The 15462-nt window shown below is 46.9% G+C and overlaps 1 protein-coding gene across 1 annotated transcript in view; it reads left to right on the top strand.

The window, feature by feature from the left end:
- Window positions 1-14930, top strand: part of ZSWIM5 (zinc finger SWIM-type containing 5) — a 62993-nt gene extending 48063 nt beyond the window's left edge. Inside the window, exons 2-14 of the mRNA XM_069738001.1 lie at window positions 4758-5114; window positions 5194-5342; window positions 5423-5573; window positions 5812-5985; window positions 9065-9241; window positions 9398-9544; window positions 9787-9924; window positions 10073-10333; window positions 10441-10576; window positions 10747-10904; window positions 11203-11366; window positions 11461-11542; window positions 12266-14930. Of these exons, the coding sequence (XP_069594102.1) occupies window positions 4758-5114; window positions 5194-5342; window positions 5423-5573; window positions 5812-5985; window positions 9065-9241; window positions 9398-9544; window positions 9787-9924; window positions 10073-10333; window positions 10441-10576; window positions 10747-10904; window positions 11203-11366; window positions 11461-11542; window positions 12266-13128 (2957 nt within the window). The 3' untranslated portion in view covers window positions 13129-14930. The remainder of the gene's footprint in view (window positions 1-4757; window positions 5115-5193; window positions 5343-5422; window positions 5574-5811; window positions 5986-9064; window positions 9242-9397; window positions 9545-9786; window positions 9925-10072; window positions 10334-10440; window positions 10577-10746; window positions 10905-11202; window positions 11367-11460; window positions 11543-12265) is intronic.
- The last annotated feature ends 532 nt before the right edge of the window (window positions 14931-15462 follow it).

The following is a 15462-nucleotide window of genomic DNA, read 5'->3' as shown; positions in this document are numbered from 1 at the left end:
TGTGTCTGATCAGGAGTGTATCTGATCAGCAGTGTATCTGATTAGTATTGTATCTGTATGTGTCTAGTCAGGACAGTATCTATGTGTATCTGATCAGTACTGTATCTGTATGTGTATCTGATCAGGAGTGTATCTGATCAGCATTGTATCTGTATCTGATCAGGAGTGTATCTGTATGTGTCTAATCAGAACAGTATCTATGTGTATCTGATCAGTATTCATTCTGTATGTGTCTGATCAGGAGTGTATCTGATCAGCATTGTATTTGTATGTGTCTAATCAGGACAGTATCTATGTGTATCTGATCAGTATTCTATCTGTATGTGTCTGATCAGCATTGTATCTGTATCTGATCAGCAGTGTGTCTGATCAGTATTGTATATGTATGTGTAATGTGTATGTGTAATGGCGCTATAAAAATGTATAATAATAATAATAATGTGTCTGAGCAGGAGTGTATCTGATCAGTATTGTATATGTATGTGTCTGATCAGGAGTGTATCTGATCAGTATTGTAGCTGTGTGTGTCTGATTAGTATTGTATCTGTATGTGTCTAATCAGGACAGTATCTATGTGTATCTGATCAGTACTGTATCTGTATGTGTCTGAGCAGGAGTGTATCTGATCAGTATTGTAGCTGTGTGTGTCTAATCAGGACAGTATCTATGTGTATCTGATCAGTATTGTATATGTATGTGTCTGAGCAGGAGTGTATCTGATCAGTATTGTATATGTCTGATCAGGAGTGTATCTGATCAGTATTGTAGCTGTGTGTGTCTAATCAGGACAGTATCTATGTGTATCTGATCAGTATTGTATATGTATGTGTCTGAGCAGGAGTGTATCTGATCAGTATTGTAGCTGTGTGTGTCTGATTAGTATTGTATCTGTATGTGTCTAATCAGGACAGTATCTATGTGTATCTGATCAGTACTGTATCTGTATGTGTCTGAGCAGGAGTGTATCTGATCAGTATTGTATATGTATGTGTCTGATCAGGAGTGTATCTGATCAGTATTGTAGCTGTGTGTGTCTGATTAGTATTGTATCTGTATGTGTCTAATCAGGACAGTATCTATGTGTATCTGATCAGTACTGTATCTGTATGTGTCTGAGCAGGAGTGTATCTGATCAGTATTGTATATGTCTGATCAGGAGTGTATCTGATCAGTATTGTAGCTGTGTGTGTCTAATGAGGACAGTATCTATGTGTATCTGATCAGTATTGTGTACGTATGTGTCTGATCAGAAGTGTATGTGATCAGGAGAGTATTTATACCCGATCAGCAGTGTATCTGATGATCCGCAGTATGTCTGCTTATCAGAGCATCTGATCAGGCAAATATCTTTATGTGTCTAGTTGGAGTAGAATCTGTGTGCATCTGGTCAGCAGTCTATCTTATCAGTTAGGCTAGTTTCACATTTGCGTCTATGTGCGCAGCGTATCATCCGCAAACGCATGCAAAAACGCAGCATTTTTTTATCCGCGCATGACGGCAAAAAAAAAGCAGCATTTGCATGTGTCTTTGCATGCGTTTGCGCTTTTTTTGCGCATGCATTTGATATTTACAGGAGGGCGTGTCTCATTGGGCATGTCTCAAAACAGTTCCTGGACATGCGCAGTCCGAAGTACGCAAGCGCATCGAATGCATGCGTCCTCAAGGACATGCGTACGCATGCGTTCCCATAGACAGTAATGCGTTTTTTACGCACTCATCCGCATACGCATGCACGCATGCCTGCGCATATTTGACAGATTTTTTACGCCTCAAAAAAATGCAACATGGTGCGTTTGCCGCGCCCAGCCGCACACCACAAATAAACGCATGCGTACTCATAAGCATGCGAGCGCTTATAAATGCATGTTCATGCATACACCTTGTTAAAGATAGGTACGCATGCGGATCGTATGCTGCGCACACAGATGCAAATGTGAAACCAGCCTAACATGTGTCTAACTACAAGTGTGACACTGTGTATCTAATTAGAAGTGCATCTAGCCAGCAGCACTATATCTAAATGTATCCTGGACACCACAGTAGGCACTGGTTGTGACATAAGAACCCCAGCGGGGACTTCATCCTTTAAAAGGCACATCTAATTATATGAGTGAGGTTTCACAAAGACCCAGGAAGGGTCGAAACGTAACTTACCTTCAGTGTTTCGTCTTTCTGTGGCGTTGTCCTGCACATGTAATAAATACTTAGAATTGTTTTGCAAACTATAGCATTGTCTGTACCTGATTTGCAGCGTCGGTGTGTCTGATTTGCAGCGTCGGTGTGTGTCTGATTTGCAGCGTCGGTGTGTGTCTGATTAGCAGCGTCGGTGTGTGTCTGATTAGCAGCGTCGGTGTGTATCTGATTAGCAGCGTCGGTGGGTATCTGATTTGCAGCGTCGGTGGGGATCTGATTTGCAGCGTCGGTGGGTATCTGATTTGCAGCGTCGGTGGGGATCTGATTTGCAGCGTCGGTGTGTATCTGATTAGCAGCGTCGGTGTGTATCTGATTAGCAGCGTCGGTGTGTATCTGATTAGCAGCGTCGGTGTGTATCTGATTAGCAGCGTCGGTGTGTATCTGATTAGCAGCGTCGGTGGGTATCTGATTAGCAGCGTCGGTGGGTATCTGATTTGCAGCGTCGGTGGGTATCTGATTTGCAGCGTCGGTGGGGATCTGATTTGCAGCGTCGGTGTGTATCTGATTTGCATCGTCGGTGTGTATCTGATTAGCAGCGTCGGTGTGTATCTGATTAGCAGCGTCGGTGTGTATCTGATTAGCAGCGTCGGTGTGTATCTGATTAGCAGCGTCGGTGGGTATCTGATTTGCAGCGTCGGTGGGGATCTGATTTGCAGCGTCGGTGGGGATCTGATTTGCAGCGTCGGTGTGTATCTGATTTGCATCGTCGGTGTGTATCTGATTAGCAGCGTCGGTGTGTATCTGATTAGCAGCGTCGGTGTGTATCTGATTAGCAGCGTCGGTGGGTATCTGATTAGCAGCGTCGGTGGGTATCTGATTTGCAGCGTCGGTGGGTATCTGATTTGCAGCGTCGGTGTGTATCTGATTTGCATCGTCGGTGTGTATCTGATTAGCAGCGTCGGTGTGTATCTGATTAGCAGCGTCGGTGTGTATCTGATTAGCAGCGTCGGTGGGTATCTGATTAGCAGCGTCGGTGGGTATCTGATTAGCAGCGTCGGTGGGTATCTGATTTGCAGCGTCGGTGGGTATCTGATTTGCAGCGTCGGTGGGTATCTGATTTGCATCGTCGGTGTGTATCTGATTAGCAGCGTCGGTGTGTATCTGATTAGCAGCGTCGGTGTGTATCTGATTAGCAGCGTCGGTGGGTATCTGATTAGCAGCGTCGGTGGGTATCTGATTAGCAGCGTCGGTGGGTATCTGATTTGCAGCGTCGGTGGGGATCTGATTTGCAGCGTCGGTGGGGATCTGATTTGCAGCGTCGGTGTGTATCTGATTTGCAGCGTCGGTGTGTATCTGATTTGCATCGTCGGTGTGTATCTGATTTGCAGCGTCGGTGTGTATCTGATTTGCAGCGTCGGTGTGTATCTGATTTGCAGCATCGGTGGGGATCTGATTTGCAGCATCGGTGGGGATCGGATCTGCATGCTTCCCTTGGCTCCATCTTTCTCAGGGGATATGGCCACTATTGCGGTACTTAGCAGGTAATCCCTCGGCTTTTCGAGGGTCCTGATTATCAGATTGGCAGTGGAGCCTGTCCCTCTCCCTTTGGGAGTCTAGGAAGGACGACAACTACTCCTGTCAGATCTACAGGGGGACTGATGTAAATCTTCTTCATTTTGTTATTTGCACATATTTGCCTCACGGCTCCTTCATTCAGCAGATAATACCTGCAGTTTCCGCTCTCGTCGGCAGACCTGCATTGTGGGCCTGTGCAGTGGCCGGTGGCAGAGACGTAGTTAGGGCGCCTCTAGGCAGCTTCTAAATATAAACGTCCATCGTTACCCTGCCGTGTACCCTGTCATTGGGGAAGTCACAGCTGGCGGAGTGCTGTGTCCTGGCCTCAGGAATGCTGGGTGTAATTAACCCTTCCATGTCCTCTGTATATGAATCACCATTTGTACCCCAGGATAAATCATGTCGGATGGTGACTGGATGTGATTCTCTTCCCAATGCCAGGCAGCTGCCACCAAGCTGCATGTGATATTGTAAGAACCCTCTGCCATACGCTGTATCCACTGCCCGTCCCTTCATTATCACCCGCACTGCATTGATTATCATTACCTCCCCAGGCCGAGCCCGTCTGTAAATCCTCATCACCCCTCCCAATTTCCGTTTGGACTCCCTCAAGGCTTCAGGCCCGGCCTCGCTATTTTGTTCTTCTCTTTTCTCAGCAGAGGAAATTATTTTTGGCCCTGATTGTTGCCTTCTGCCTTGCGGATGGGAGACGTGGTGTCTCCCATCGATCACCGCAGAGATTCCTCCGCTTCTGTCATGTGCGGCTCTGGAGACAGAGTTACCGATAGCGGTTCACCTCCCCAAAAACAAACGCATCTGCAGTCCAAATGTGGACACGGCGGATTCTTATCTCTCCTGACTTACGGACCGAACTGTCGGCCAAGCCGGGTGATATCAGCAGGGCTTTCGTGTATGGGGGTCTTAGATGTAAATACAAGAATATTTGTGCAAATTGACAGCAAGTGGAGGTCTGGAGGAAGTGACAGATCTGAGTGATGAGTGTCGTGTGATGAATAAAGCTCTCACTTCTTCCTTTATTGTGATTCTAGGCTTCCACCTAAGCGGCACAGTCACGGAGCCAGCGATACAGTCGGAGCCGGAAGCCACCTATAAAGTGGCCATCAGTTTTGACCGCTGCAAAATCACCTCAGTGACCTGTGGTTGCGGCAACAGGGACATCTTCTACTGCGCCCATGTGGTGGCGCTCTCACTGTACCGAATCCGCAAGCCAGACCAAGTCAAACTGCGTCTTCCCATCTCAGAAACCCTCTTCCAGATGAACAGGGACCAGCTGCAGAAGTTTGTCCAGTATCTGATCACGGCGCACCACACAGAAGTGCTTCCCACCGCCCAGAAGCTGGCCGACGAGATCCTGTCCTCCAACTCGGAAATCAACCAAGTGCACGGTAATGACCCTGTATACAGGGAGGGTCCAGTCCACAGGTCTCCTGGCCTGTCCTACTCAACCATGTCCTCTTCCTACAGGGGCCCCCGATCCCACCGCCGGAGCAAGTATCAACGATGAGAACTGCTGGCATCTGGATGAAGAGCAGGTCCGGGAGCAGGTGAAGCTCTTCCTGTCTCAGGGAGGATATTACAGCTCCGGGAAGCAGCTCAGCTCCATGTTTGCTAAGGTACGAGTCCACCCCAACACCAGATCAGATGATTGTAATGATCTTCCATGTGAGATTTCATCATGTATCTCGTCCCACAGGTGAGAGAGATGCTGCGGATGAGGGACTCCAATGGTGCCCGCATGCTGACCCTGATTACAGAGCAGTTCATGGCGGACCCCCGGCTGGCGCTGTGGAGACAGCAGGGGACGGGGATGACCGATAAGTGCCGACAGCTTTGGGATGAGCTTGGTAAGTTGTTTTCAGTACCTACTTCTGCCACTTCATCTGCCCAACACCTCATGGGGACAGGAAAGCAAGAAATAAACCCCAGATATGTGCAGCCGCTCATCTCTTGCCCTTATAGCGGCCATGTATATAGGGGTTCTGAGGACCCTCAAGCAGCGGACAGCTGTCCTGCGGTGTGACTTGCGATGATCTCGGCTCTGATGTCTGTCTCACAGTCCTCTTTTTTTGGGTCCCTCTGTAGGGGCGCTCTGGGTCTGTATTGTCCTGAACCCCCACTGCAAACACGAAGAGAAAGCCTGTTGGCTGCGACAGCTGAAGAAGTGGAACGACATGGACGTGTGTCCGCTGGAGGATGGAAATTACGGCAACGACCTACCTAACATCACCAACGCCCTCCCTCAAAGCAACGGTCATGGTAAGGGCACAGGCAACTGCAAAAATAAAACAACGAACATTTCGTAAAATAGAAAGTTCTGCAACTTCTTAATACTTCACATTTCATTCTGTGTATGAAAACGTCCGTGAGGATGAACCTCCACATCTGCAGGCTGGCAGAACATGGTGGGAGTTGTGGTTTCTGCACAGGTGGATAGCTCCAGGTTGCGGACCGCTCATCGAGGGTTTGTTTCCTGCAGAATCCTCCTGCGACCACCTGTCGTCTTCTCTCGTCTCTCCAGGTGTTTTTCACATTGTGCAAGAAGTGAAGTGTGGCGCTTAATAAACCTGCAGAGCTTTTTTTTTTTTCCTTTTTTCCTGAGAGCACTTTTGTGACCTCAGCAATCTCATCCTCCCCCCAATCATCTGATGAGCCGCACAAATCAAAGTCTGAGGCCTCGTCAGACGCACTTGTCCTGATTGCCCTGCGTGCCGCGCTCTTGCTAGGAGGACAGGAGGTTGATTAAAGCTCAGCGTTTACTTCCCTGTAGAGTTTTCTTCTGTTTAACTCTTCCACTTAGACAAAACTTATTCCTGTTCTGTGACCAAAGGCAGAGGATGCGAGAGCGACGCTCCTGCCGCACGCTGAGACTTCCTCTAAGTCAAAGCCGTAAGACGCGGCCCATTACTTAGTGTAGCATGTCTTTATGTATCAGTCTGTTATATTCTTAATTCAGAAAACTTCCTGATATCCAGCATTAGCTGACAATTTATAGGTGCCAGATTAATTAATATCCAGGATAATGAGATGTCATCGGTGTTCATTGGACAAGTGACTAAATTGGAAACTCATTAAGTATATCCAGCTCATTAGCTCATTCTACATGTAACATATAGAAATAATCTGCTGATTATAAAGTCTGAATGTGTGTATTATTATTATTATTATTATTATTATTATTATTATTATACATTTTTATAGCGCCATTTATTCCATGGTGCTTTACATGTGAATACGGGGCAAATATAGACAAATACATTAAACATGAGCAGATAACAAGGCACACGAGTACATAAGGAGGGAGGACCCTGCCCGCGAGGGCTCACAGTCTGCAGGGGGTGGGTGAGGATACACTAGGAGAGGGAAGAGCTGGCTGTGCGGCTGTTCAGTAGGTTGAGGATCACTGCAGGCTGTAGGCTTGTCGGAAGAGATGAGTCTTCAGGTTCTTTTTGAAGGTTTCTATGGTAGGCGCGAGTCTGATGTGTTGGGGTAGAGAGTTCCAGAGTATGGGGGAAGCACGGGAGAAATATATATATATATATATATATATATATATATATATATATATATATCTCTTATCCTATACTAATCCTGAGTTACATCCTGTATTATACTCCAGAGCCGCACTCACCAGTCTGCTGGTGCAGTCACTGTGTACATACATTACATTACTGATCCTGGTTTACATCCTGTATTATACTCCAGAGCTGCACTCACTATTCTGCTGGTGCAGTCACTGTGTACATACATTACATTACTGATCCTGAGTTACATCCTGTATTATACTCCAGAGCTGCACTCACTATTCTGCTGGTGCAGTCACTGTGTACATACATTACATTACTGATCCTGAGTTACACCCTGTATTATACTCCAGAGCTGCACTCACTATTCTGCTGGTGCATTCACTGTGTACATACATTACATTACTGATCCTGAGTTACACCCTGTATTATACTCCAGAGCTGCACTCACTATTCTGTTGGTGCAGTCACTGTGTACATACATTACATTACTGATCCTGAGTTACATGCTGTATTATACTCCAGAGCTGCACTCACTATTCTGCTGGTGCAGTCACTGTGTACATACATTACATTACTGATCCTGAGTTACATGCTGTATTATACTCCAGAGCTGCACTCACTATTCTGCTGGTGCAGTCACTGTGTACATACATTACATTACTGATCCTGAGTTACACCCTGTATTATACTCCAGAGCTGCAGTGACTATTCTGCTGGTGCAGTCACTGTGTACATACATTACATTACTGATCCTGAGTTACATGCTGTATTATACTCCAGAGCTACACTCACTATTCTGTTGGTGCAGTCACTGTGTACATACATTACATTACTGATCCTGAGTTACATCCTGTATTATACTCCAGAGCTGCTCTCACTATTCTGCTGGTGCAGTCACTGTGTACATACATTACATCACTGATCCTATATTATATCCTGTGTTATACTCCAGAGCAGCACTCACTATTCTGCTGGTGCAGTCACTGTGTACATACATTACATCACTGATCCTATATTACATCCTGTATTATACCCCAGAGCTGCACTCACTATTCTGCTGGTGCAGTCACTGTGTACATACATTACATTACTGATCCTGAGTTACATCCTGTATTATACCCCAGAGCTGCACTCACTATTCTGCTGGTACAGTTACTGTGTACATACATTACATTACTGATCCTGAGTTACCTCCTGTATTATACCCCAGAGCTGCACTCACTATTCTGCTGGTGCAGTCACTGTGTACATACATTACATCACTGATCCTATATTACATCCTGTGTTATACTCCAGAGCTGCACTCACTATTCTGCTGGTGCAGTCACTGTGTACATACATTACATTACTGATCCTGAGTTACATCCTGTATTATACTCCAGAGCTGCACTCACTATTCTGCTGGTGCAGTCACTGTGTACATACATTACATCACTGATCCTATATTACATCCTGTATTATACCCCAGAGCTGCGCTCACTATCCTGCTGGTGCAGTCACTGTGTACATACAATACATTACTGATCCTGAGTTACATCCTGTATTATACCCCAGAGCTGCGCTCACTATCCTGCTGGTGCAGTCACTGTGTACATACATTACATCACTGATCCTATATTACATCCTGTGTTATACTCCAGAGCTGCATTCATTATTCCTTTTGCTTTAGCAAACCACGGCTGTTCCCCTGTAATTTAGGAGCTTGTACATGATACGAGGCATCCAGCAGCCCCCACAGACATTGATCAGTAACATTTTGGAGCTCTGTTATTTTGCAGCGGTGACTTATATTCCTGTCTCCTCTTTTGTAGACTCTTTGGTGCGTCCGCGGAGGACCGTGTTCACCCGTGCCATTGAAGCGTGTGACTTGCACTGGCAGGACAGCCACCTGCAGAGGATAATCAGCAGTGACTTCTACCTGTCGCCTGCCTGTCAGAGGGATGGCGAGAGTCTGCTCTTCAACTCCCAGGGACAGCCCCTGTGGCTGGGTGAGTATAGGGCCATAACCCTAAAGATTCCTCCCCAGCCTGATGAGCATCCAGTATCTTGTGAGATTGGGGACAATGTACACAATATGACTGATTTTATTGCCTTTCCCCTCTTCTCAAACTTTACATTTATGTATATATTTTTTGGACATTTAGAACACGTTCCTACAGCGTGTGCAAGAGTCGATGCCCTGCGATCCCACGGTTATCCCAAAGAAGCTTTACGCCTAGCAGTCGCCATAATAAGCACCTTGAGGTTACAGCAGCAACGGCAGCTGGAGATCTACAAGCAGCAGAAAAAAGGTGAATGCCGCTGATCATTGCTGACATGTCACTTATTGTACCGCGCAGCCTGAGCACCAGGATCGGCACATGTTTATGGCACTGGGTACTTGCGGTGAGTGTGCGGCTCCGGGTGTTTGGCCTTTGGTCATTGTACGGCACGTAGTCCGTAGGCTGGAGATGGATGCATGGCACGGAGTTGCACTTTTTATCAGGAATCATTGATCTCTGTAGAGACATTTCTGACTTTCTTATTCCTGCAGAACTGATTCAGAGAAACACAACTACAATCACGAATCTGGAGGGATGGGTGGGTCACCCGCTAGACCCCGTTGGATGTCTATTTACCACTCTGACAGAAGCGTGCCATGTGGACGACGAAAACCCCATGGAGGTAACAGGTGAGAAGTCGTAACAATCCTCCCTCCGGGGTGTGCTCAGGCCAGGTGAAGTGCCCCCCCGTAGCTGACCATGCTTAGTACTGGATGACCCCCCAGTCACACCTATGTTTTTGCTCTTCATTATGACTTTTCTCTTTTTCCTTTACAGAAAGCAGCGAGTCTCAGCGCCCAAATTACCAACATGTATGTGTTCCCAACGACTCCATGGAGAACGGAGAATCCTACCTTTCCTTGGCACTGGAGGTGGCGCTGATGGGCATGGGGCAGCAGCGACTGATGCCTGAAGGGTTGTATGCCCAGGATAAGGTGTGCCGCAACGAGGAGCAGATCATCGGCCGCCTGCAGGAGCTGGAGCTGGATGCCGTGCTGGTCCAGACCCTGCGCAAACAGTGCATATTGCTGCTGGAGGGTAAGAGCGCCATCCTCTGGCTCTAGAGGGCATTGTATCCAGTCATTTGCCTATCACCTGACACAGAAACAGCGTGCAAAATCCTTGACATTTTCTTACGGTTTCAGGGGGTCCGTTCAGCGGTCTGGGAGAAGTCATCCATCGAGAGAGCGTCCCCATGCACACGTTTGCCAAATACCTCTTCTCTGCATTGCTGCCCCACGATGCAGACTTGGCCTATAAACTGTCTCTCCGTGCAATGAGGTAAGTGCTGGGAGAGGGTATGCGATTAATGGGATTGTCTCCATGTCATGTGAACTATGTGGGGGGCACAGAAGATGGGGTTGTGCATTAGATGCTCATCTACAGGAATGGTGTTAGTGTCCTTGCCAGATTTTATTTCACTTCATTGCTAGCATCATTGTCTTCTTCAGGCTCCCAGTGTTGGAGAGCAGTGCCCCCTCAGGCGATGTATCCCACCCTCATCACATTGTGTCCGTGGTGCCGAGCCGGTATCCTCGCTGGTTCACCCTGGGGCACCTGGAGTCACAGCAGTGTGAGCTGGCCTCCACCATGCTGACCGCTGCCAAAGGTGAGACGCTGCTGCCCCCAGTGGTGAAAATCGGACTTGCATTTAAAATTAATAGATTTTTGTTTCATTCCTTTGTTCTTTCATGATATCTGCTTCATATCAGTGAATTAAAACATTGTTTATTTCAGCCAAAGCTTGACAACCTGTGCAACGGCTGGGCAGCACAAATCTCTCTCCTCTGCCATAGTCTATATACAGGTTTTACAGTTACTACATTCACCTTTGCAGTCATTGATTACATTCACTTCGTATGTCGCCCCATCGACCCCCGACATGACATTTTCTCTCCTTTCTGCAGGTGACATGCTGCGACTTCGCACTGTTCTTGAAGCCATACAGCGGAACATCCATTCCTCCTCCCTGATCTTTAAGCTGGCGCAGGATGCCTTTAAGATCGCCACGCCAGCTGACAGCAGCTCGGATACGACGCTGCTCAATGTTGCATTGGAGCTGGGGCTGCAGGTAAGAAATGGCGCCCCTTCTTCACCTTCTGACTTATTGATACGGTGTAACCCCTTTTAGAAATGTATAAATCTTTGACTCCCTCCACCTTCAGGTCATGAGAATGACACTCAGCACCCTGAACTGGAGGCGCAGGGAGATGGTGCGGTGGCTGGTGACGTGTGCCACGGAAGTCGGTAAGTGGTATCGGCCATTGTGCGGAGGGCGGCATGTGATAAGACATCGCTGACTTCATACATGAGGCTGCGGCAGCCGGAAAAGGACCCGACTGGGGTGGAGGTCCTTGTTCTACTCTGTATACAGAAAATGTCTAAAATATGATACAAATACACAATTCCAAGGCCTACCATTTATCATGTAATAGATAAAAGTACAGTATTACCCAAATATCGCACAATCCCGTACCCCTGGCACCCCCCTGGTGGAAAGGGTAGAAAAAAGTGGCATTTTCTTCTTTCCCCTCATCCGCACCCCCACAATGCCTCATCCCATCGAGTATCTTCATGTTTTCACGTGCCATACATCCCTTCAGATTTATTTGCATATTTTCAAGCTGCCTTTCCTTTAATATATTAAATAATCCAACAATATTTTATCCACAATAATCCATTGTGGCCGGTTTGGCTGTTTCGCCTCACTCCTCCATAGTCAGGAGCGCTCTCTCAGAAGATCGCTGAGAAAGCTGCTGTCAGACATCTCTGGTTGGGACTCAGAGAACAAAAGGATTGGCAGGGCAATATCAGACATGTCGGATCCCTACCTTCCCAACAATCAGCTTTCGGGGACCCCCATACATATTAGACTTTCGTTATCGGCAGGTTGGGCCGACGTTAGTCTCGTGTGTGTGGGGGGCTTTACAGTCATCATTGGTAACATCTCGTCTTCTGCTCTTCTTGCAGGTGTCCGTGCCCTTGTGAGCATCCTCCAGACCTGGTATACACTTTTCACCCCCACAGAAGCCACCAGCATCGTAGCGGCAGCCGCCACCTCGCACAGCACCGTCCTACGACTAAACCTAGACTATGCACAGCGGGAAGAGCTCGCCAGCTGCTCAAGGACCTTAGCCCTGCAGTGCGCCATGAAAGACCCACAAAACTGCGCCCTCTCGGCCCTGACCTTGTGCGAAAAAGATCACACGGCTTTTGAGACGGCTTACCAAATCGCGGTGGATGCCGCATCGGGGGGCATGACCTACTCGCAGCTCTTCACTATCGCCCGCTATATGGAGCATCGGGGTTATCCACTGCGGGCGTTCAAACTCTGCTCACTTGCAATGAGCCACCTCAACCTGGCGTACAACCAGGACACGCACCCTGCCATTAATGACGTCCTCTGGGCCTGCTCCCTCAGCCACTCGCTTGGGAAAAATGAATTGGCGGCATTAGTGCCTCTGGTGGTGAAAAGTGTGCACTGCGCCACTGTCTTATCAGACATCCTTAGACGATGCACGCTCACGGCTCCAGGACTGGCTGGGATTCCTGGCAGGCGGAATTCTGGTAAACTCATGTCCACAGACAAACCACCCTTGCGCCAGCTGCTAGATGCCGCGGTTGGCGCTTACATCAACACCACCCATTCCCGCCTCACACACATCAGCCCCCGGCACTATGGCGAGTTTATAGAGTTTCTCAGCAAAGCCCGCGAGACCTTCCTCCTGGGCCAGGACGGTTTACTGCAGTTCGCTCAGTTTATAGACAATTTAAAGCAGATCTATAAAGGCAAGAAGAAGCTGATGATGTTGGTCAGGGAGAGGTTTGGCTGAGGCTCGTACCTCTCCCGTCTCTTTACTCTGTCTGCATTCTTGTCTATGTGGGCTCCCAATACCCAAGGGGTCAAACCAGGACCGTCACAGCAGGAGCCTTTCATCACCTGCCAAACATTTCATCATTCTCTTTGGGGGAGGCGCAGTGTCAGGACGGCTCACCTTCTCACGAGTGTAGCCAGCGCCGGGACTCTGGTTTGGTTCTTGCGAATGTCGGGCGCTTTTTTTTTAAAAAATTTTTTATTTAATGTAATTGGAGGCCATGTGAAGTTTGCTACTTACTACCGGCATTGTCTGGAGGGAGATTTTGCCCTTTCCACTAGGTGGCGCTGCAGCAGGCACCATGCATCACGCCAGCAGGGGACAATATAATTCCTTCGGCTGGGAATCACCAAAGTCTGGGATCTCCAGTATCGAGCTCAATGACTTCTGGTTCTGCATCACTCAGGGTTGACCAGTCTCATTCCTAGACTGAATTACCACCGGTTACACCAGGGAGATGCTACCGTAACCTGTGCCCCTCACAGACCATGACCCAGCCCAAACATTAGGTGAGAAAAATGGCCCCCTAATGTATCACTAGAATCCCTCGATCCTTTCCAGACATCCAACTGTGGAACTACAACTCCCAGCATCGCCAGAGCTGTGAAATAGTCCTGCAACAAGTGATGCTCCAGGCATACATTATAGCACTTATATAGTTACATAGGTTGAAAAAAAGATCTAGGTCCATCAAGTTCAACATTTCTCCACCAATTGTACATTCTGCAGGTGTACAAGTGTGGGCACAGAAGGTGGACGACCAAATTCTGGCCAAAACATAGATAACATGTCTATTAGTGCAGACATGCACCTGTCACACGGAGAAACGTTACCTTACAGGCCGTTATCGGTGACACCACCGACACCGATTTTTGTGTGAGTGCAGTACAGGGCAGTGACCACTAGGGGGCGACGATTTAGAAAGTTCTCAAACCTTTCCAATAATCTATGTTTCGATTTCTCACCATTTTCAGGATCTCTGCTTGCTGTCATGGAATGGGAACGTCCCTGTGTTTAGACTAATACATGTCACAGCTGGAGGGTTTGTTACAGTAGTGTCCAGACTAGACAACCCTCCGTAAATTAATCTGGCTGGACTGCAAACTAATTTACTTGCACTAATACATTGTAACACACCCTGAACTGTAATGTATACGATTAGTGTCATGGCTTCCGTCATAACCACTGCGAATGATGAAAAGGAATCCTGATGGACCCGACGGAGGCCATTGGAGTACTGGTATTTCTGGCTACAAAAATGACCTTGCAAAATAGCAATATACTGGATGGAAAATAGTAGTGAAAGTGTTAACAAGGAGACTCATTCACTGACTGCAAGCAAGATCCTGAAAATGGTCAGGAACTGAAACACAAAGGGCACCGTTTATTATTGCATTTACATCTATTTTATTTCCTATTTTATGCATCCTTTTTTTGGTTTGCGCCAACTACTTCTTTTATTTTGTACTTATTTTGAAGTCTATTTTCAACTTTTTTCCCTCGATTTGGTAATGTGGCCGTGGTTTCACGATTTTTTAAAAAGTTGCAAATTTTTGCTCAAAGTGGACCCAAGTTTCCACCCCTGCAGAGAATTTTGTTTTAGACTCAAGAACTTTTTGCGCAAATGAGTTCCCAGCGATGTGTTTCTCTAAAAGAGCACAAAAAAAAGCTAAAAGACAAAAAGAGAGGGTTATTTTACTTTAAGCACAATTAAAGAATTTTTGTGCACCATATTTGAGAATTTGGCACTAAAAACCAGCAACAAATACAAGAAGAAAAAAAAAAAGTAACTTAAAAAGAAAAATGCAAATAACTGTTGAACTGCAAAAATCTCCTTAAAGGGAACCTGTCACCATGAAAATGCAGTCTAATATGCAGGCAGGGCAGGAGGAGCTGAGCAAAAGTTGTAGGCAGATGTGAAAAAAATGCTACAAACTAAGAAGGTTTCAAAAATAGAAGTGTTATTTTTTTCTCAATCAATAAAATGCAAAATGGATGACGAAAAGAGAAATCTAAACCACATCAATATTTGCTGACCGCCTTTTGCCTTCATCAGTTCTTCCTTGTACACTCGCACAGTCAAGAGATTTTGTAGGATTATATTCGGGTTGTATGAGTGCTACTCTTATTACACCAGCAAGTTGTAATAATCATTATTTTGATTTCAGTTGAAACAGCGGTGTAGGAGGCTTAAAACTGGGTGAGGAACAGCCAAACTCCGCTACAAAGGGTGAGGTTGTGGAAGACAGCTTAATTTCTCAGGTCATACAGCATGGCAAGACTGAGCAAAGC

This window comes from Ranitomeya imitator, chromosome 8 (assembly GCF_032444005.1).
Source record: "Ranitomeya imitator isolate aRanImi1 chromosome 8, aRanImi1.pri, whole genome shotgun sequence".
NCBI lineage: Eukaryota > Metazoa > Chordata > Amphibia > Anura > Dendrobatidae > Ranitomeya > Ranitomeya imitator.
This window is presented reverse-complemented; position numbering and strand designations above follow the sequence as displayed.